Source organism: Mixophyes fleayi, chromosome 2, assembly GCF_038048845.1.
Source record: "Mixophyes fleayi isolate aMixFle1 chromosome 2, aMixFle1.hap1, whole genome shotgun sequence".
In the NCBI taxonomy this organism is placed as follows: Eukaryota; Metazoa; Chordata; class Amphibia; order Anura; family Limnodynastidae; genus Mixophyes; species Mixophyes fleayi.
The window spans coordinates 84,117,220-84,141,720 of record NC_134403.1 but is presented as its reverse complement, the minus strand read 5'-3'; the positions used below and the strand labels follow the sequence as shown (position 1 = coordinate 84,141,720).

Below are 24,501 nucleotides of genomic sequence, written 5' to 3'. Positions count from 1 at the left end.
AAGAGAGGAAATAGCTATTCAGCTGACAGTCTGCAGGTAAAGGCTGCAGACCCGGTTACACACAGGTAACAGGCCCTTTTAAGGGCAAGATGGGAGTGTCATCTGTCCATGAAGCTAAGGCTGTGTGACGAGTCTCCAGCATAAAAATCTGGATTGTGCTACTATGCATTACAACCGATGCCAGACAGTGGCCTGTGACCAGACAGGATTAGTATGTCTAGTCAGTGTTAGGTTGTCATCCTGAGGAAGTGTATGCTGTTAATTGTGATGGAACAATAAAAGTACTGTTCATACAGCAATAAGTTGTCTGTGCGTGCATCACCTGAAGTCACTTCCTTTTGCCCTAGGTACAATTTGTTCAGAAAGCTCATTAACATGTGCACATACACCAATGTTGAAAAATTCTACATTTTAAATTGTGACACTTGAATTAAAGGCCATCCTGATGTCCCCTTACTGTCATGAATTAAATAATACATTAATGAGTGTCATAAAAGTAGTATTTGGGGGAGAAAAACAAAAACTGTAATTTAATTTAAGGGGTGATATAAATGTGATAGTAGACCTCTTATTTAAATATTAGCATTTCTGTCATGGCCAAAAGCCCTCATAATATTGCACAAAGTGAAATATAATGTAAAACTGCCAACTAAGGTCTGCATCACCGTTTTTCCTCAACCTGCTGCAGGACTACCCACAACTGGTCATAATAAGTGTTTGCACATAGGCATTTCCCAAAAGCGGAAAGCTGCAGCTATGTACAGTCATGGCCAAATATTTTGAGAATTACACAATTATTATATTCTTCTGCCTCAGTTTTCATGATGACAGTTTGCATATACTCCAGAATGTCATGAAGAGTGATCAGATGAATTGCAATTAATTTCAAAGTCCCTCTTTGCCATGACAATGAAATTTATTTCAAAAACAAAATTTCCACTGCATTTCAGCCCTGTCACATAAGGACCAACTGACGTCAGGTTAGTGATTCTCTCGTTATCACAGGTGAGAGTGTTGACGAGGACAAAGCTGGAGATCACTCTGTCATACTGATTGAGTTAGAATAACAGACTGAAAGCTTTAAAAGGAGGGTGGTGCTTGAAATCATTGTTCTTCCTCTGTTAACCATGGTTATCTGCAAGGAAACACGAGCAGTCATCATTGCTTTGCACAAAAAGGGCTTCACAGGCAAGGATATTGCTGCTTGTAAGATTGTACCTAAATCAACCATTTATCAGATTATCAAAAACTTCAAGGAGAGAGGTTCAATAGTTGTGAAGAAGGCTTCAGGGCACCCAAGAATGTCCAGCAAGCACCAGGACCATCTTCTAAAGTTGACTCAGCTGCGGGAGCGCGGCACCACCAGTGCTGAGCTTGCTCAGGATTGGCAGCAGGCAGGTGTGAGTGCATCTGCACACACAGTGAGGTGAAGACTTTTGGAGGACGGCCTGGTGTCAAGAAGGCCAGCAAAAAAGCAAATTCTCTGCAGGAAAAACATCAGTGACAAGCTGATATTCTGCAAAAGCTACAGGAATTGGACTGCTGAGGACTGGGGTAAAGTCATTTTCTCTGATGAATCCCCTTTCAGATTGTTTGGGGCAGCTAGTCCGGAGAAGGAAAGGTGATCGCTACCATCAGATATGTGTCATGCCAACAGTAAAGCATCCGGAGACCATTCATGTTTGGGGTTGCTTTTCAGCCAAGGGAGTGGGCTGACTCACAATTCTGCCTAAGGATACAGCCATGAATAAAGAATGGTACCAAAATATCCTCCAAAAGCAACTTCTCCCAACCATCCAAGAACAGTTTGGTTATGAACAATGCCTTTTTCCAGCATGATGGAGCACCTTGCCATAAGCAAAAGTGATAACTAAGTGGCTCGGGGACCAAAACATCAAAATTTTGGGTCCATGGCCAGGAAACTACCCAGGCCTTAATCCCATTAAGAACTTGTGGTCAATCCTCAAGAGGTGGGTGGACAAACAAAAACCCACAAATTCTGACAAACTCCAAGCATTGATTAGGCAAAAATGGATGGCCATCAGTCAGTATGTGACTCAGAAGTTGATTGACAGCATGCCAGGGTGAATTGCAGAAGTCTTCAAAAAAAAGGATCAACACTGCAATTATTTGCATAAACTTAATGTAATTGTCAATAAAAGCCTTTGACACTTATGAAATGCATGCAACTTTATTTCAGTATACCATAGCAACATCTGACAAAAAGGTCTAAAAACACTGAAGCAGCACACTTTGTGAAAACCAAAACTTGTGTCATTCTCAAAACTTTTGGCCATGACTGTATGTGTACAGTCAGTCATATAAACTGCGCAAAAATAAATGTGCTGTGTCCACACATTTAAAGTTAGTAAATTACTCTCTCAGTTGCTAATGTAATTATGCCACAATTATTTATTCATTTGTTTACGCAGAAACCTAACTGTGACAATGGAAGTAGATTGCTCTTATTAAGGATAATTTATGCAAGCGCAACGGTTCTGGGTTGAGCAGTGCAAAAGCTGTTTGTAACTCTTTTTGCACAAATGCTCCCTATTTTGAGCAATGTGTATGAATTTTTCAAATTAAAGTGGTATCTGCAGAGGTACAAGATTTAGCTTTTATTGACGGTAGAATTTGGGTGAATTAAAGCGATCATTGCTGACTGTGGCAATGCAGTGTACCGGGCCCCTAAAAAAAAAAAAAAAATATATATATATATATAGTGTGTGTGTGTGTAAAAAAAATATATATGTATGTAAAAAAAAAAACGTGATTATATATATAATCACTTTTTTTTTACATAGATACATATATATACATATATACACACACACATATATATATATATATATATATATATATATATATATAGGGGCCCCCTTAACTTACCTTAAGTCCGATCCTCTTCTTTTTTCCGCGCCGCTGAGTCTCTTCTGCCCTCTTCCGTGCTGTGGTTGCAGTGAATGCTGGGCGTGACATCACGCCCAGCATTCACTGTGAGCACAGCACGGAAGAGGGGACCAGGGAGGGAGCCGGATCACCGCTGATGTGACCGCAAGGTAAGTATTTTATTAAAAAAAAAAAATTTTTTTTTTTTTTAAAGGATTCGGACGGGCCCCCCTTGCCTGCAGGGCCCCCGGGCACCTGCCCATCGTGCCCAATGGAAGAGACGGCCCTGCTGTGGACTAAGTGTTGAACTAAGTGCAAAACTGCATATACATGAGGTCTTGTAGGACAGGATTGTTTAAATGAGATTAATGGGTTGAGACAGTGGTTCCCAAACTTTTGCAGTTCGCGGCACCCTTAGAGTCTCCATCATTTTTTTAAGGCACCCCTCCAAAATAATTATCTAGCAGTCCTGTTTTAGAAGTAGTTGGGTAAAAAAATTGTATGTAAGTATTTAGGTCAGGACAGAAATGCTTATTTAGTTGTATGCAAAAATGCCCCCTCTGCATCCAGACACTCTGCCCCCACTGCATCCAGATACTCTGCCCTCTCTCACGCTGCCCCCTCTGCCCCCCCTCCTCTACCCTCTGTCACGCTGTCCCTGCTCCTCTGCCCTGTCATGCTGTCCCCCTCCACTGCCCACTGTCCCCCTCCTCTGCCCTCTGTCACGCTGTCCCAGCTCATCTGCCACGCTGTCCCCCTCCTCTGCCCTCCGTCATGCTGTTCCCCTCCTCTGCCCACTGTCATGCTGTCCCAGCTCCTCTGCCCTCTGTCACGCTGTCCCAGCTCCTCTGCCCTCTGTCCCCCTCCTCTGCCCTCTGTCACGCTGTCCCAGCTCCTCTGCCCTCTGTCCACCTCCTCTGCCCTCTCTCACGCTGTCCCCCTCCTCTGCCCTCTGTTCAGCTGTCCCAGCTCATCTTCCTTGTTTACCTCCTCTGCCCTCTGTCACGCTGTCCCAGCTCCTCTGCTCTCTGTTTCCCTCCGCTGCCCTCTGTCACGCTGTCCCAGCTCCTCTGTCCCCCTTCTGTCACGCTGTCCCTCTCCTGTCACGCTGTCACTCTCCTCTGTCCCCCTCCTGTCACGCTGTCACTCTCCTCTGTCCCCCTCCTGACACGCTGTCACTCTCCTCTGTCCCCCTCCTGTCACGCTGTCACTCTCCTTTGTCCCCCTCCTGACACGCTGTCACTCTCCTCTGTCCCCCTCCTGTCACGCTCCTCTGTCCCCCTCCTGACACGCTGTCACTCTCCTCTGTCCCTATCCTGTCACACTGTCCCTCTCCTGTCACGCTGTCACTCTCCTCTGTCCCCCTCCTGACATGCTGTCACTCTCCTCTGTCCCCCTCCTGTCACGCTGTCACTCTCCTCTGTCCCCCTCCTGGCATGCTGTCACTCTCCTCTGTCCCCCTCCTTTCACGCTGTCACTCTCCTCTGTCCCCCTCCTGTCACTCTCCTCTGTCCCCCTTCTGTCACGCTGTCACTCTCCTCTGTCCCCCTCCTGTCACGCTGTCACTCTCCTCTGTCCCCCTCCTGTCACGCTGTCACTCTCCTCTGTCCCCCTCCTGTCACTCTCCTCCTTCCCCCTCCTGTCACGCTGTCACTCTCCTCTGTCCCCCTCCTGTCACGCTGTCACTCTCCTCTGTCCCCCTCCTGTCACGCTGTCACTCTCCTCTGTCCCCCTCCTGTCACGCTGTCCCTCTCCTGTCACGCTGTCACTCTCCTCTGTCCCTCTCTCACTTTACCCCCTCTGCCGCGTGCCAGCCATAAAAAAATCAAACAGAAACACTTACCAATCCGCGCAGCGCCGGGACCCAGCATCCTCCTCTCTCACGCAGCAGCTGTCACTGATATGACAGCTGCGTGAGAGAGGAGGATGCTGGGTCCTGGCACCGCGCGGATTGGTAAGTGTTTCTGTTTGATTTTTTTATGGCTGGCCCGCGGCACCCCCGAGACAGCGCCGCGGCACCCCTGGGAGCCGCAGCGCACAGTTTGGGAACCGCCGGGTTGAGAGACTGCATAAAGTGGGACAGTCCTTACTTTCCAGGAGGGAGCACAGCATTTTTCTCTCTGAATAAGAACTTCATTTTCTCATGTTTGGAAGTGGTAAAGATTGGGCCTCATTCTATATATTAAATAAGATGCCTTTTATACTTTTGTGGATGAGAAGGTACATTTTGATTAAAGACAGTACTGATATCCCATGATTTTCATTAATTATTTAGTAATATGACAACATTCAGTGAACAGAGAAGGCAGTAAATAAAGCAGCTCTGACCGGTGGTAACCGGTGGTAGTCACTTTAACGGTGCTGATAACACTGACAGTGACTACCACAAACCAAAAAAAATGAAACTCACTTGTCCGACTCCTAATAAATGATGACTGACCTTAACAATGACAAAACAATTCCCCGACCGTGTGTTAACAAATCACGAACAGCAGTAAGAACGGCACCCTGTTTTCACGTCACTTTAAATTGTGACCTCTATATCAGTATTTTTAAAGCGGCAATGCTGCTTCTCATCGGACCTGACTCTTACACTTAGGCTTAGCGTTAGGAATAGGGTTAGGAATAGGGTTAGGAATAAGGTTAGGGTTAGGGACCTAGCATTGCCGCTTTAAAAATACTGATATACAGGTCGCAATTTAAATTTACGGCAATACAGGCTGCCGTTCTTAGTGCTGATCGTGATTTGTTAGCACACTGTCGGGGACTTGTTTTGTCATTGTTAAGGTCAGTCATCATTTATTAGGAGTCGGGCAAGTGAGTTTTTTTTTTTTTTATTTGTCCTACTGCCTTTCGTTTAGAGCACCTCCGTAAATTTGTACCCCACCCTGACATCCAAAGGAAAATGATGCTTTATAACTTCATAGAAATGGTTAACCTTAGTTAGCCTTTAAAAATCAATTTTTTGATCCTACTTACGTTTTAAGGGCAATGAGGAAAATTCCTTTGAGTCTAAAAAAGAGCAAAATAAGTTAGAGCTGTAAATCCTCACAATACTCAATGTTGTGCATTTCTACATTATTAGGCCAGTGTGTCAGTGGAAAGGTTTATCACCCTGTGTTTTCATCACACCTGCTGCTCACATCTGCTTCCTGCCTGACTGCTCTTTATACATGCTACATGCTGCTATCTATTATGCATAAATGTTACTTGTACTTCATTTCCACGCCCCAGTGCCCTGCACCGCTATCTCCTCTGACATTTTATAAATAAACTATAAGAAAATGATATTAATAACACATGCAGTCTGTTTGCTAGGGCAGTCATTTTGCCAACAAGCTAGTGTAAAAGCTTACAACTCATCCAGTGTTACAAGGATATAGAATGTTAGGTAATGGGTCCTACTGACTTAAGAAAACACCATTACTCTACAAAGCAGAAGCAGATACGATACCCTGCTGCTTGACGGATATGTCAATTTTCTCCACATTTCTTTCATATGAGTTTAGTAGAAAAATGTTGAAAATAGCAAATAAAGTGCCTTCCTGGTTACAGCTACCTTTTTGTCAGTGGGGAAAGCTCTCCTACCGCTGGTCTACAAAGTGTTTTCTCCACACCAGCCACCAGGGACCTTATTCAGTCAATGTCATAGTAAATGCCCAAATAGTTTGTTATCCTGGGACTTAAACAGGTGACTTTGGCTGACACATCCTGGGTGGGTGGCAGGCGACATACCTCATGCACCAGCACTAGTAGAGTTGTCCCTGGCTATTAGTGTAAACTATAGCTAGATTAATGGACCATACCATTATCAACATGTAGCTGCTATTAGTGTAAACTATAGCTAGATTAATGGACCATACCATTATCAACATGTAGCTGTAGCTGAAATACTGACAGATAAGTAGGTTTCTGAACATCATTTAATTTCTATCAACTTTTATTAAAAAAATAGACATTTAAATTGTTCTTCGTGGTAGGATTTTTACATTTCCACTAGAATTCACAGCCCAGAAAGAAAAAAAGGGCCAAAATATGTTATAAAGAGACATTCATTAAAAAACAGGCGTGACATTTGTCATCCTCCCCAGGTTTGTTATTATAGTTACTCTAGCCAGCACATACAGGGTTATTTCAGTGTTTAAATCTTTGTTACACTTTTTTTGTCTTACTGGGCCGTGACATGATTTTGATTTTAATTGCATTTCAGTAATTTCCAACAAGTCATTATTACCGGAATTTCTCCTGCCCATAAGCCCAACAAAACCATCATAGGAATCTTCATCGTAGAATCTCTTCAGAAGGGATACTGGAAGTTTGTAGATGTCTGAACTTTTCTGTTATGAGAAACAACAAAAATATCATATTCACTCATTAATCTCTCGTTGATCTTTATTCTGCTGCATCCAGTTGAAAACATTATCAATGTGACTTAACAAAGATTAGATTTGGAATTTAAAGCCTGGAGAATAAATTTAAAAAAGTGCATCAATCCTTTAGATTGTGTTTAACATCTAATCACAGACCATCTTTACTGTTTCATTGTAAATTATCTTCCCCATATTGGAGAATTATTTCTAAAAAATGGCAGTGCATTATTACAGATTATATTCTTAATGAATAATCATTTGTATTTTCATGCCAGTCGCAAAATTATAATTTGAAGTATATTTGGCATGTGATTTCAATTCAGTTATCGATTGTTTGGAGGAATATTTAAAGCTTCAAAGTGGTAAAGAAACAAGAATGAACATACATTGCAAATTCAGTCCTCATATATATAAAAAATATATATCAAAGCTTAAACAACTGAAGTGTTTATCTAAAGTGTTACTTACCCATTTGGACATAAGCCCAATAGCTGTATTAACCTTAACCCTCAAAATATTTCCAGAGATCCCATCCACTTCCAGCTTAGGTAGCCCTGGCAGGTTCACTTTACAAGTCATTCACTTTTCCTCACTTACGACTATGCCAGTTTTGTTACAGTAAATTTTCTTTACAGCATTTATTTTATTATTACACTGTAGACTGACATAGCATTATATTACAAAGGCAATTCTTTGCAATTATTACTAAATGAATCAATATAAAATAACAAGTCACATATAGTGTATATAAGTACTGCACACATATATTTATTCTCTAAAAAGTATCACTTTGTAATAATGCATAATACTGTACATTGAATCTCTTTTGCATCTGGCTTTGTGCATCAATATTACACTTGTTACAAGTAGTATCCTCGCCTCAAGACTATAATTATTTATAATAAAGGGCAACTGTCCATGATTCATCTGTAGTTACAGCTGCTATGTACCAGCAAAACTGAGTAATCATGGGCACAATTACAGAAAAACATTCACTCTTATTCCCGTCTACAATAAACACCAATATGCATGTAGATCATAGTGTCCAGGAAGATATGCTCTGCATACTAGCAATCATTTTACTAAGCAGCCTGTAACTTGTTACAGACAAAACTTTAGTATGTTGGACATATATTATATCTGAACTGGCGGCCCATGGGCCAAGTGTTATCTTAAGTGTTAGGTATGTTTGTAACCTTGTGACCTTCAAATCCTACATGTACAGCTCTCATTTAAAAATTTGGAAAATATTGTATCCATAGACTTTAGTATGTATGTAATAAATAGGAAATTGGAGTGTGGTGAGAATATATATGTGTAGTATATTGCACGCAGCCCTATTGCAATAACTATATTAAATGTATATATTAAAATGTCATTATTTAAAAACAGCTAAATATCAGTTATCGTTAAATACAGACGGAATCTAAAAATCCATTGTAAAAATCCATTCAACTTCACATTGCCTTTACATTAATGTACAGTCACCTCCCATTGAACCCAAGTTAACTTTTTGTATTTCAAGCCATTTTAACTCATCAGGACAGAGTTGTAACTAGAAATTTTAGCACCCAGGGCAAGAAGGAGAAATGATGCCCCTTAGCCCTCAACTGCAATTAAATTAATCTAAAATATTCATTTTCCTGCGCCCCCCTTCAGCCTTGCGCCCTGGGTGGTTGACCCTCTCGCACAGCCATAGTTACGGCTCTGCATAAGGATTATTATGGTGTTTTTAGTAAAATGCTGGCAAGTTTAGAAAATGTTTTTTTGCTAATATCCACCAGCCTAAGAAACTTGAATGAGTATATTGATATATGCTATATTGTATAGGGCAAGTATGTTGTGCAGGAATTGATTGTTGTGTCTAGAGACCCAGGAGTGTCAAACATGAAATTCTTATTAAAAAATTACCTTAATGTACTTGTGCCAGTCTCGCCATGATTAACAATCTCAGCTGCTATATTCATGAGATAGACAAGCAATTCTTAATTGTGATTAGCTGAAGACTTTAATTTCTGAACCCGCACTTTGAGTAGTAAAGTGCAGCCTCAGCAAGACATTGTGGCCATACTTGAGTGGTGCTAAACTAGGCACAAGAGAGCGTTAGCACGGACATAGGTAAATTGCCGACAGCTTCTTATCTGTTGAATTCCAATAGCCAGTTTGAGATTCACATTCAGCATTGCTTCCATTGAGAGTACTGGCTGTGTCAGAGAACCAGCATAGTGAGTGTATTGTATCAAATCTTCTTCAAGAGAGAGTAATTATGGGAAATTTGTCTACTGGTCAAATGGCTCAAGATTGCGTACTGGCCATGTTGGTTTAATTACTAGTCATATGGTACAGTATTATTTACTGGTTAAATGCAATCTGTGTGGGAAAAATGCTGCAACATTGAATATATTCCAATTGTAAAACACTGCAAAGGATGTTGGCGCTATATAAATAAATCTTAATAATACTGCTCAAATGGAGTTTCACTGGATACTGGTTGTCCCTGTGAGCTGCACAGCAAGGTGGCTATAGGTTGTAATATGAATGCTAGAATAGGTGATGTGTTAGAAAGTAAAATGGATGTGACCTACAATTTGTTAACCTTACATTACATGTACTGCATTTGTTAATTTATTAATTACAAGCAGGGTCACCCGGCGTTGAGCGGGTCCGATTTGTAATGTGTAGCAGTTTTATATATTAAATATATATTAGCAAATTACTTGCAAATAGACCAAAAATGCTATTTAGAAAATATACAAAAGCTCTGATTAGAGAAATAAAATACAATTTTAACTAATTTATTTCACTAAAATGAAATTAATTTTATTGCAACTATGATTTAATAATGAACTAAATTTATTAGTTTATATTTTTCTTATTACAATAATTTTATAACAAAGTAGCAGCATTGTTATGGCGAGTTTTCCTTCCAGCAGTCAAACAATTGTTTACAACTTACAACAAAAACAATGTATTCAATATTTGTTGCTCTGTCGCTCTGTTGCATTGTCGCGTTGTCGCTATGTGGTCCAATAGGTTACTTTTTCAATACTGAATAACTATGTAAGATTTGGCATCTTTAACTTGAGAGCTGTGGAAGACATTCGCCAACAAACTAATTTCTTTCAACTTCTTTAAAATATATAGAGAGATGTTTACTTTTAACTTAAAACATTTATTTGCTCTAATACACTTTAGCAATCAGTATTTGACTATTCTGCCTTTGAAAAGCAGTTAAAATCAGAGCTGGCAGCTGAACAGTTCCTCCACCTGTTGGTATACCGCATGGAGACTTGCTAGAAGTGGAATTGATTCATACTAGTGCTGTGACAGCTCCCACTGATTCTTTATTTCTCCCAGTGTAAGAGAAATGTTGATATGTGCAGCTGGTAAGTTACCTACAGCTGCCTGACAAACACCAAATGGTTGCTAATAAGGACAGTGGAAGTCTATAGACCATGTTTATTTGGTAAATTGTCAGATAACATATGCAAAATATTTGTGTGCTGATTTTATGCCCGTATTACTGTACAAATAAGGTGCAATGTATTTTATCTACTTTGCTTTTTCCCCCCTACATTATTATTAATCTAAATAACACTCATTTCAAGTCATTTGCAGTCAATTTTGACCACCTCACAGGTCACAATATTATTTTCATACACTTTCAAACAAAGACTGCAGATTTAGAAGACCAAGCCTGCCAGACCTATTTGTATTTCAGCAACGACAATTATCAATGGAGCAATGGAGCTCTCCTCTTTGTATGTTACCTATATAACCCAGTGCAATGTGACTGCAGATTTAGAAGACCAAGCCAGCCAGTCCTATTATTTGTTTTTCAGCAATGACAATTAGCAATGGAGCTCTCCTCTTTGTGTTTTACCGATATAACACAGTACAATGTGACTGCAGATTTAGAAGACCAAGCCTGCCAGACCTATTATTTGTATTTCAGCAATAACAATTAGCAATGGAGCGCTCCTCTTTCTATGTTACCTATATAACACAGTACAATGTGACTGCAGATTTAGAAGACCAAGCCTGCCAGACCTATTATACTTTTTCAGCAATGACAATTAGCAATGGAGCTCTCCTCTTTGTATGTTACCTATGTAACACAGTACAATGTGACTACAGATTCACACCACAACTGCCAGACCTATTATTTCTATTTCAGTAATGACAATTAGCAATGGAGCAATGGAGCTCTCCTGAATGTCACTGGAGACTTTGAAGAACACTGTTACCCCTCCTCTTGCTTTTCTACCTATGACGCTGCCCAATTGCAGTAGAGACTGCCGACAACTGTGCTACCCCTTCTTTGTCCCTCTGTGAAATGACGCTAAATCGCTGTGCAGGGCAGTACGCATAAAATCCAAAGCTCCCGAGATCAGACGACGTAACAATGACGTTTTGCCTTGTTTTAAATTCAGAGGGCATGCGAAAGTACCGAGCCGGCTCGGCTCGGTACTCGGATCTGCTAAATTCGGGTGTGGTCGGTTCTCGAGGAACCGAGTCTGAGCATCTCTACTTACTAAACATACTATATTCCAAATGCTGTTTTCAAAATAAGGATTATATAAAAACTGTACAGGCAAATATTACTGAATTAAACAATTGACATAATGTGAACATTTGTCACTCACCGGACTGTGAGTGCCATTTCCCGTGTGTTCAGGAACCGTGGCCGTCCGCCATCCTGAGGGTCTGCGCATGTGCAGCCCTTATCAAGCCTTCAATACCTGTTGCTTTTAATTGATTGGATGATCAGGCAACCCTCCCTATTTAAACCACCTGTGATCATTACCTGGTTGCCTGATCTTGGAGTGTCATTCCCCATGAGCCTCTGAAGGTGTTCCTGTGTTCCTCGTGTATTCAGCTTCTGCTGATTCCTGTTTACTGCTATTGTGGTTGCCAGACCACTTCAACTCTGCTGTGTTCATCGTGCCTGCACTCAGCTGATTCCTATCCGCTGCCTCCGTTACTACTACAGAGTTCCTGCTCACTTCAACTCTCCTGTGTTCATCGTGCCTGCACTCAGCTGATTCCTATCCGCTGCCTCCGTTACTACTACAGAGTTCCTGCTCACTTCAACTCTCCTGTGTTCATCGTGCCTGCACTCAGCTGATTCCTATCCGCTGCCTCCGTTACTACTACAGAGTTCCTGCTCACTTCAACTCTCCTGTGTTCATCGTGCCTGCACTCAGCTGATTCCTATCCGCTGCCTCCGTTACTACTACATACAGAGTTCCTGCTCACTTCAACTCTCCTGTGTTCATCGTGCCTGCACTCAGCTGATTCCTATCCGCTGCCTCCGTTACCACTACTACTGGATACCAGACCGCCTCAACTCTCCCGTGTTCATCATGTTTCCAGTTTCACTTACTACTGCTTCCTGAGTATTGCTTCTTTGATTCTGGATTACCTGCCGTGCGCTGCACCAACCTGATTACCGCTTCCACCCTCCAGTGGTCTCTCCTCCTGCCGGCCTTCAGCCTTCAGGTATCCCTGCACGTCGCTCTGACAGCCTGCTCTCCTGAACCGCGGTATGCATACTTTCCATTGACTTTGCTTTTGTATTGCATATCCATCTGGACTGAGTTGTGTTCTTCTCCGGAGCCTCCTATCCACTGAAGCTATTGTTACCATTGACTTTGTTTTCTATTGCCTGGATTGCTATTGAGACTTTGTATACTTCAAGCAGCGCTGGTCAGTTATTGTTGTATTGTGGATATCATCGTGGGATCAAGTTCTGTGTGCCCCGTGTATACTCTGCTTTACATTCATCTCCTCGTGCCCCTCCTCACATATATATAGCAGTGGTACAACTTGCTGACGCAGACCACTGACTCCTGTTCCCTGTGACACCAGTTTCAAGTATCCTCTCACATAGCAGTGGTACAACCTGCTACACGCAGACCACTGACTTCCCGTTACCTACCTTCACCTGGATTCCATTCCTTCACTATAGACAGCGATACAACTTGCTATACGCAGACTGCTGACTCTCACTACCTCCTCGCTACTCCTGGACATTCCTCCTCACTATAGCAGTGGTACAACTTGCTATGCGCAGACCACTGACTCTCCTCATGTTTTATTGTCCATCTGGATCCTCGTGTACATTCATCTACTCATTACCAGTTGCTGCTAGTCATAGACTTTCCTTGAGCATTCTCTCACCATCTGCTGTTTCTCCTGTTCCATTGTCACCCTGATACCAGAGAACCATAATACCAGCTATATTACTCTGGTAAGTCCATCATCTGGTGATATCCTGGGCAAAGACTCCTAGTGCCCGTGACAACATTGATATTTCACAGAGGAGGGTTAAGTGGAGATAATATTAAATCTGTGCCTCAATTCACTCTTTGGGGTGATTTAGATATTAGACCCAAGTGCATTTGTGCTGTGTTAACATCCATCTCATGTAGAATTTGTCACATTTTGGATGCATACATTTTATGCTAGTACTTTGACCTACACAGGGTGGGCATTTGCTTCAGTGAAAACGGCTTTTATGTAGAGAAACGCGTCAAGCTATTCTCATTCTTACTATTGATCAAAATTTCAATGCATGGGATAACCTACATCTGAGCCTGCCATGTCGAATATACTTGTCTGGAATTAACATACATTTTTATCCTGCAGTTTGCAAAGACTTGTTATCAAAAGGAGCCATGAGCGAGAGTTCAACATTCAATAGTGGTGAGCTGACAATGGTCCAATATGCATTCACTCTACCACTTAGGAATCATTTTAATGATTTTACAAATGACAGCGACCTCGAATTCCTAAAAAGATAGGCTTACAAATGTAACCTTTATTATTATATTCCAGTGGCTGCTAACATTACAAATTAATTATATTTTTGATATGTTTTATTTTATGTGTGATTTTACATGCGGGATAGTTTAGTAATAAATTATATTGCATATTTCCATTAGACTGAATTAGTCCATGAGATGCTGATTAAAGGTTTAATCAATAGACTTACTAATGCTGGTTTCTATATTTGTCCACACAAGACGGGTGCAGGTTTCGAATTTATGATAATGATTGCCGCATGTTTGCTCCAGAAGCATCTATATGCTAAATTTAAGGTTGCACGTACCTTAAGATGTGTGTAGCTCAGAATACAGACTGAAATGTAACTATGCATCATTTGCATGCAACTGTATATAATCCGCTTTGTGTGCAATCTGAGTCTCAAAAGGTTAATTACATACATTATTATTATTATTATTATTATTATTATTATTATCATTTATTTGTTAGGCACCACAAGGTTTCCGCAGCGCCGCACATAGTACAAACAGTAGACTATACAGGGTATAACAGTACAGAACAATCAACAAAAAGTACCAATACTTCAGAAACTCCAGGCAGGCAGATGCAATAGACACGGAGCAGAAGAACGGGTAAGGAGACAGGAGGGAAGAGGGCCCTGCTCATTCGAGCTTACATCCTAAGGGAGGGTTGACAGACCAGGCACAAGAGGAGCCGGTTGAGGCAATGGGAGAGAGGGGAGAATGAGCGGAGGAGATAGGGGTTAAGTGGACGGGTGGTAGGCTTTGAGAAAGAGGTGAGTTTTGAGTGCACGTTTGAAGGAGCACAGAGTGGGAGAGAGGGAGGTCATTCCAGTGAAGGGGGGCTGCACGGGAAAAGTCCTGGATTCTGGAATGGGAAGAGGTGATCAGAGTGGAGGAGAGGCGACGGTCATTGGCCGAGCGCAGGGAGCGGGCGGGAGTGTGAATGGAGAGGAGGTTGGAGATATAAGGGGCAGTAGAGTGGGAGAGAGCCTTGTAAGTGGTGGTGAGGAGTTTGAAAAGAATTCTGTAGGGGGAGGGGATCCAGTGAAGGGCAAGGCAGAGAGGGGAGGCAGAGGAGGAGCGGCGTGAGAGGTAGATGAGTCTTGCGGCCGCGTTGAGTATAGAGCGGAGGGGGGAGAGACGAGAGTGGGGGAGGCCGGTGAGGAGGAGGTTGCAGTAATCCAGGCGGGAGATGATGAGTGCGTGTATGATAGTTTTAGTGGCCTCCTGAGAGAGAAAGGGACGGATGCGGGCGATGTTGCGCAGTTGGAAGCGACAGGCTTGGGCAAGGGAATGAATGTGGGGGGCAAAAGAGAGAGAGGAGTCAAGGGTGACACCCAAGCAGCGGAGTTGGGTGACAGAGGAGATGGTAGTGTTGTTAACGACAATGGAGAGGTCATGGTGGGATGGGTGGTTGGGAGGCGGAAAGACAATGAGTTCAGTTTTGGAAATGTTGATTTTGAGAAAGCGCTCCGACATCCAGGAGGAGATGGCGGAGAGGCAGTCAGATACCTGAGCGAGGAGGGTGGGGGAAAGATCAGGTGAAGAGATGTAGAGTTGAATGTCGTCAGCATAAAGGTGATACTGAAGGCCAAAGGAGGAGATGAGAGCACCAAGGGAGGAAGTATAGAGGGAAAAGAGTAGAGGGCCAAGAACGGAGCCCTGCGGGACTCCTACTGCGAGAGGGTAGGGGGAGGAGGAAGAACCAGACGTGGATACAGAGAAGGAGCGGTTAGCGAGGTAAGAGGTGAACCAGGCATGGACAGAACCAGAGAGGCCGAGAGAGAGAAGAGTTTGCAGCAGGAGGGGGTGGTCCACGGTGTCGAAGGCTGCGGAGAGGTCAAGGAGGATGAGTTGGGAAAAGTGACCCTTGGATTTGGCCGATAGGAGATCATTAGTAACCTTGGCCAGGGCCGTTTCGGTAGAGTGGAGGGGGCGGTAGCCGGATTGGAGAGGGTCAAGGAGGGAATTGTCCGAGAGGTGCCTGGTTAGGCGGCTACAGACAATCCGCTCAAGTAATTTAGAGGCATAGGGGAGAAAAGAGATAGGGCGATAATTGGCAAGAGATGTGGGGTCGAGATTGGGTTTCTTGGGGATAGGAGAGATGAGAGCGTGTTTAAATGAGAAGGGTACTACCCCAGAGGAGAGTGATAGGTTGAAAAGGTGTGCGAGGTAGGAGCAGGCAGTGGGAGAAAGAGAGCGAAGGAGGTGAAAGGGGATGGGATCGAGAGGGCAGGTAGAGGGTGGAGAGGACTGAATGAGAGAGTGAACTTCTTCACCTGTTGTAGGGCAGAAGGAGCACCAGAGTTGGGTGTTAATGGGAGGTGAAGCAAAGAGGGAGGCGGGAGAAGGGGAAGAGCAGATATTCAGTCTGATGGCCTCAATTTTGGAAGAGAAAAAGGTGGCAAAGTCAGAAGCGTCTATGTATGAAGCGTCTAATATATGTTTATATTTGAATTCATTATAATTATTAGTATGAAATATAGCAAATGTCTCTTTAGCCTACTTGTTGGATTAAGTGTAGAAAAATGTTTTTTCTTTCTAATGCTCTCATAACAAAATATGGCTATCCTAAGACTTTATGATGTACGTCACATGTGTGCAATAAGTATGTAAAGAAATGTTTTCTAATGCAAGTAACTGCTTTATTTATACAGAGGGAGAGCCATCTTAAAGACATAGGGCTGATTTTGATGGCTGCAAGATAAGTATATTTTCTTTGGTATGCTTTATATTTAGCTTTTATATAATAAAAAGGATCAGACTGATCACTTACAAAATGATAGTATATATATATATATATATATATATATATATATATATATATATATATATATATATATAAAGAAAAATGGAGGAAGAGGCGCACAATAGTGTAGTATATTTATATAATGTTGGGATCACACCAGAACCCACAGTAGAACCGGAAACACCAGTGGAGAGGAAACCAGGAAACGAAAACTGTCATATATCATCCAATATAAGATGTAGAATACAAGTTACAGCTTATTGTGAGTGAATTTGCAAAAACCCAATAACCATAGAATCCTAAGCCTATGGTTATTGTGTTTTACTGCTACCCCCAGCCCTCTGGAAATTGTGAAGCCAGGACACCTCAGATTCAACATGGATTTGCAAGGCTGACAGTTATGTATCCAGTCGTGTGACCCGTTTATGATCAGATGAAGGATATCTACGTACACTAAGCTTAAAAGTTTTGCTATCTGGTACGCATACACCTACATAAGTGTGTCCTGGGTGTTTAATATATGGAAATTTTGCAAATTCACTCACAATAAGCTGTAACTTGTATTCTACATCTTATATTGGATGATATATGACAGTTTTGGTTTCCTGGTTTCCTCTCCACTGGTGTTTCCGGTTCTACTGTGGGTTCTGGTGTGATCCCAACATTATATAAATATACTACACTATTGTGCGCCTCCTCCTCCATTTTTCTTTTATAGGTTATTTCCATGCTACACCGCTTGGTTAAGAGGATTGGCAGCCGCCTGCACATGGGAAGTGTCTACTGAAAAGAACATAGACTTTATACTGGACTATTGGTGATTTGTTACAAGCGCCAATTGCTGTATCTTGTTTTTTAAAATATATATATATATATATATATATATATATATATATATATACCAATGTTCAATCATACTCCAGTAATATCCTCCTCTTCTAATGCTGCTTATTCTATATCATCCTAGAGTACAATGATTCCGTTTCATGCACACAGGACAAAAAACACCCATATGGTGTAGTAATATCATACTTACCAACTCTCCCGGAACGCATTTTGCGGGAGTCTCCCGGACTCCCGAGAGAGTGTGGCAATCTCCCTGATCTGCCCCCACTGTAAAATGACGCGATTTGCGTCATTATGTAACAGGGGCGGGGCTAAAATGACGCAATTTTGGGGCCCCGCCCCCTACACGCCTACCTCCTACTAGCAGCTCCCGGAAAAAAATAATGAAATGTTGGCAAGTATGAGTAATATAGTGTAATAAAAAACATAAAACGCCAAATGGACACTCATGACGTAATCAAAGTCACTTATCTGACCAGACTAGTACTTCCTTGCATACAGATCACACTGATCTGCAGAGTAGGGAGAGGATGCCTCTGTTTACCTGTATAACATGCTATTTGTTGGGAAATGTTGTACACTACAGGTTGTATGATATGGAGGTTAATGGGACTGTAATATACTGGTGGGTGACACAAGGGATGAGGAGGGCATGGCTCAGATTTTCATTAGTGCTTTAAGTGACACAATTCTCCATATGACGTATGTAATTTTCATATTATTAGCAACAATTATCTGGAGATAAAGCAGAGACTCGGCACATATGTTTATGCACAAATAATCCTGTTTGTCCATCAGGAGCTTACTTTGGAGCAACCCTGGCTCTACTTTTCATGTTCCTCCGCTGAGACACTTTGCCTGACACTTTGCAGGCCTGTGGGCCATGATAAAAGGGTGCAAGTTGGTAAAAGTAGTCCTGACTGCTATCACATTTGGACCATTCTTCTTAATGTTACTGCTGATTGTTGGAGCCTTCTTTATATGTTAAATAACCCAGCACATGAAACATCAAGGCTACATTTACTTAAGGTCTTACAATCCTACATTTTGATTTTTTTAATTTACATAAGAAAATGAAAGTAGAGGCCGAGGCCTCATTATTGCCTCCACCAAGGTAGTGTAAAACATGACTAGAAAGACTCTGCAAAACCCGGTAAATTGAGATTATCTCCCAAACTTACACAGTCTCCATCCTTGAAGTCCATTAAAAAATATCATCCAAGATAACAAAATCTCATATTTGCAGCCATGGGAACAGTTAAGCACATTACTGCATTCACAATTTAAAGTCCTAAAGATAGCCAGCCAGCCCCGTGCATTAGAAATTCCTTCCCCTCTCAATCAGCTCCTGCACATAAATAGTCACATGAAGCCACAAAGGAGAGGAACGACTTTTAAGCTACTTTTTTCTGCTTCATAAATGACCTCCATTGAGTCCAAATACCAGGCAGAAACAATCTGGATGCATTGCTTAGTCTGACTTTTAAAGTACTTTGGTTCAACGCTTGTCAGGCAAATTTCTACCCATTATATCTAAATAGCATAAACAAAAATACATGACTTCACCAGAACAATTTAAATATGATTTAAGAAGAAATTGTATAGTAAACTCGATGATTCATTCTTCAATCGCTCTTTTTACAAAAGAGACAAAGTACCGTAAAACCAAGAAATATGAAGTTATGCTACACTGTCACTGTATCATAACTGGCAATCTAGAAAAAGTGACATGCTTACAATTTTATCAAAGGTATAGCATGTTACCCTGTGCTATCCCAAGCTTCAAAAGCAGTGCTTGCCTCTAACAGATGGTGCTGGAAATATTGGGGTTACTATTGCATTTAGTGCAGCAAATGTTTCTAAAATATATATTCATCATGTAAAATGTGGACAGTACTGCTCTATTTAACATAAACATGATATATGATATATGTGCAACCTGTATTTCTGTGATTTTGTCATGTACACAGATATATTCACCTAGGGCCTGATTCATTAAGGAACTTAAATTAAGAGGTTTCTTATTTAAGTCTCCTGGACAAAACCATGTTACAATGCAAGGGGTACAAGTTAGTTTTCTGTTTTGCACATAAGTTAAATACTGACTGTTTTTTCATGTAGCACATACACATACTTGATAGCTTATTTGTACACTGAAAGTGTACAAATAAGTGTACTTTAACTTTAAAGTGTACTTTAAAGTTGATATTTGTGTGCTAGATGAAAAAACAGTCAGTATTTAACTTATGTGCCAAACAGAAAACTAATTTGCACCCCTTGCATTGTAACATGGTTTTGTCCAGGAGTCTTAAGTAAGAAACTTCTTAATTTAAGTTCCTTAATGAATCCGGCCCCAAGTGTTTTGTCTAAAAGTTCTATCAGGAGCTCTACTAAATAATTTAGGAGGATAATGGCAGGGGATGTGTGGGGGGAAGGACAAGGGGATTTTAAATGTGCTTCAGACAATATTAGACATGGTACTGCAAATATTGTTAAAAGAAACTCCCAATATTTTATTACATAGTGTGCAATGCTTTGATGTCACAATATGTCCAATATACATTTTAAGGTTTCCAATGTAGTTGCAACCGACTATATTGCTTATCCAATTTATTATGTATTATGCAGAGGCAAAGGTTTATGGATGGCAAATGAAATATATACCAGGACGTTTGCAACACACTAATAAGACAAGGCACAGGGCAAACTCCTATTCGATGATGCTGTATTCCAAGTGCCAGCATTTGTTGAACACAAAAAGGCAAGATGACTTTGCTGAGAAACAAAATATTACACTTTCCAATGGGAGTAGTTAGGTGGAGCAAGGGTGTCTCTTAGTAATTGTGCACCCATACTAAGCAGTATTTTGTTTTGCAGAGAGTGATTACTAAAATGGGATAATAAAAAAGGAAAAAACGTATAATGTTGCAACTTTACCTTTAATAGGGTACATTTTGCACAAAAGACAGTATCTATGTCCACTCACAGTTATGTCAGATTGTTATCTCAATGTGGAATGTGTTGTATATAGTATCTGGGACCATGTCACCACAGGGTCTTAATGAAGGATACAAGAGTGCCCCTTTTTTAACGTAGAATAGGTGTTCTTCTAGGTTATGGTGACTGTTTTATAGTATTAAGAATAGAGGTGATATATTTGTTTTACTGTATGTTCTTTATTATTTATTTTTTGTGAACAACATCTTTGGGCAAATATTGATGATAAGATATTTAATAATGATGCTCCATGAAAGGGTACCTGTCTTAAAATATGAATTATCTTGTTTTTATTGCTCTTTCATGTATTATTGCATTTTTATATACATGTATTTTTACTTGAGTACCTGAGAGGTAATCTAAATACCTTTTATTATTAGTTCCCGAGTTTTCTTTCTTATATTGCCAAGTATGGGCATATATGTACATTGGAGACTGTGAGCACATTTGGAGGAAGGGATGCGCATGCGCACAGTATAACCAGGATTGTGAGAAGGGGCGGAAGTGGTGCACTGCTCTATGGGCAGAAGGTGGTGAAAGAATTCCAGGAAGTATGTCCCTAGTAATACACACGCCGGACGAGTTTGTATTCTTCTGCGCGTGCACTTACCTATTAATTTAATAGATAACTGTATAAATATCTTAGGATTATTAGTATATTAAGGGTCTTTCCCCCTGAGAAAGTATCAAAGTGCAAGATAATGGACCCCTTGATGGTCCAGACCTACTGTTAGTGACTCCTTTATAAGATTTGACTAGGACTCCTCCTTGGATTTTACTATATCTCTTTAATTGGGAGCTGGAAGGAGAGATCATCCTCAGATAATCTGTTTTGTTGTTAATTTGATGTACATGTATTACTTATTTTAAGTATATGTTTGGAATGTACTACACTATTTTAGGTTCTCTTCGTTTGAGAAAAAATAAGAAAGTCTCATCTAGGACTAAGAAGGTGCTGTCGAGGAGCTGTGCAATTTTTGGATGAGATAAGATTTATTCACGTAGGTTCGAGGCATATTTGCACATTCACTATTTATGTTTTGCACAAATTGGGATATGCTAATATACTGCACTAGAAGCCATTTTTTCTATTATTTTTTTTTGTTATTTTTAAGTTTTTCCTAACTCACAATAGGTTATATGAAATTTGGTTGCTGGGGGAGGGTTTTGAATATTAACTTGATGGCACTATTTTGAAATATTTATCAACTTTCACGTTGGATAGAAAGATAATTAGATGTATGTGGATATGAAAAGCAATATAGTATGAAAAGTAATATTATAAGATGACTCAATAGAGAATAAAAGGTAGTGTGTCAAAATGACAGTCCCATATATGGGAAATTAATGTTCAGTCTATATACTGGTTTTCCAATAGTTAACAGATGCTAAGTACCTGACATCTCTGTTGCTGTGACACTATGACAATAAAGCGAACCCCTCCAGCTCCCCGCCTATGGGTCATCTGTTTTTCATTCCCACATTCAATTGGTAGCCAAATCATGTTACATGCAGTCAAAGCCTTCTCCAGAACCAAAACAAAAAGGAGGTTGGTTAATATAAATGGTCAGGGATAGTCCATACTTGAAATGTTTGGGAAACTCCTGAACTCGGGGTGTCCTCTTGAATGAGCAGCCACTCTCCCAGATCCCGAGATGGTCTCGTCCTTATGCCCAATTCACACCATTAAGCTCCATCCCCCACAGCACGGTGCCGTGACTCGGGTGCGTCTGTGTATGCCCTCTCCCTCAGTTGCCAGCCGACCTCCTTTGGCACTGACTGTTAAGATTTCTACAATGACTAGTTCACCTTTCATGTCTCCACCTTCCACTTTCTTTCCTCATTCCAACAGTATCACGTGTAGCTGCACAAAAATGCATGTTGCTAATGACTGATGCAATTCTGGTGGCTGATAATAACCACGCACACTTTCCCTGCAACCGATAATAATTGTTATTCCACTACCATATATTTCAATTGTTCCCCTCACCTTTTAGATTGTAAGTTTATTTGGACAGGGCCATCTTTACCTTCTGTTTCATCTTATTGTATGTAACGTATTTGTATCATGATCCCCTCAATGTATAGTATGTAGTAGTGCATAGTATGTTGGTGCTTCATAAATAAATAATAATGAATGGAAAACATCAATTTGTGCACTTATAATCTCTTGCATTGAGACTAATTTTCCTCGCAAAACTTTTGCCACTGCTGCTCTGCTCTGCTAGTCCCTACATTGGTTGCTGTACTTTACCAAATCTAAAATACTTCTACTGTCATATAAAGCCATTAACCAAACTGCACAACATATATATCTTCTTTTGTCCCAAAATATCTCCCTACTTGACCCCTCCACTCTGCACATCTTTTCCTTACTTACCTGCTCCCTTTCCCTCTATGGATTTGCATCCCTTGTGTCACAAGGAAGATTGTGGCACCTGCAAGTATTGGCACTGCTACACTAGGAGGCGCGGAGTCTAACACACCGCCAGTCTTCACCAGGGACCCCCACAAGGAAGTTTGGACTTCGCGGCGAACAAGGTGTAGGTCGCAGCCCTCCCAGGGAGCTACCTGTGAGATGGCGGAGATATATACGTGGTCATACAAGCTGGAGTCAGGAACCGTGCGGGCAGATAAGGTACAAAATCAGGAAGCAGGAGAACAGTCAACAGGCCGAAGTCAAACCGGAGAGTATAATACTGGACAAAAGGAGAATCCAAAACGAGGTAAGAGAGAGCCGGGTCAGTACACAGGAATCAATGCAGAGTATATATTGGAATATATATATATAGAACAAACGCTAGAGGCTAGTAACTACTAGTTGCTCTGGCACCCTAGTGGTGTCAGAGCAGACCATTTATAGGAAGTAGTGACTCCTCATTGGTGGGCAGTGGCTCGGCGGTCAGACGCGCTGACCGCCGACAGGATGCCCCGATTGTGCACCCCCGTTGCCTAGCAACGGGGCGCTCCATAGCAATCAGACGTCCGTCCCCGACTAGCGAGGAGGCGCGGGGACGGCGTCTGATACCTTGGACAAGATTTTTCCCTTGCCTCCAAATCTTTAAATGTCCCTTGAAAAGATACCTCTTTAGGCAAGTTTATCAAATCCCTGAACCACCTTCTTAACTTCCCTAAGCTGCTCTACCTGATTACAGCCCATTGACACAGTTCACACAAATCTTACATTTATTAATTTTCTATACTCAAGCAACATTGCTGTGTGACTGGATGTTATAGCCCCACTATGCACTTATTCCCATTGCAATCTGGCTGGTCCAATATGAAATCTGTACCACTCAATTAATCAGACTCCTATTTTCGTATAGATTGTAAGCTTTCGAGCAGGATCCTCTTACCTCTTTGTCGATTTGTTTATACCCAGTCTTGTTTTATTACTGTTTGTTCCCAATTGTAAAGTGCTGCAGAACATGCTGACACTATATAAATAAGTGTTATTAACAATAATAACAGGGGCAGGTTATTTGCTTGTCATCTAGAATGCCCTGCTGAATTAGCTAGGCGCTCTGATATTACAGCGGGGATGTCAACCAGCCAGATGGATGCAATCATAATATTCATATATTTTGTATGTACAGAAGAACCTCTAAGTCAGTGTTTCTTAAGTTCAGTCCTCCTGCACCCCCAACAGCTCATGTTTTGAGGATTTCTGCCTGTGGAAACAGGGAGACCAAGTCACCTGTGCATGCTTAAATTAACTATCTCAGTTTGGGCAGATGTCTAAAGTATATTGGTGTGTGTATGTTTTTGTAAGCTATTTGCATTTGAAGAATGATATTTCAACATTGACCTCTAAGTATTTTAGCATGAGTTGCTGCTA

At 41.2% G+C, this 24,501-nt stretch overlaps 1 protein-coding gene across 1 annotated transcript in view; it reads right to left on the bottom strand.

Moving 5' to 3' along the window:
* The window catches only part of TAC3 (tachykinin precursor 3), a 47,038-nt gene that overhangs the window by 5,586 nt on the left and 16,951 nt on the right, over positions 1-24,501 (bottom strand). The window contains exons 3-4 of the mRNA XM_075199423.1: positions 7,124-7,226; positions 5,869-5,901 (exon numbers count right to left, since the gene is read on the bottom strand). Coding sequence (XP_075055524.1) covers positions 5,869-5,901; positions 7,124-7,226 — 136 coding nt within the window. The remainder of the gene's footprint in view (positions 1-5,868; positions 5,902-7,123; positions 7,227-24,501) is intronic.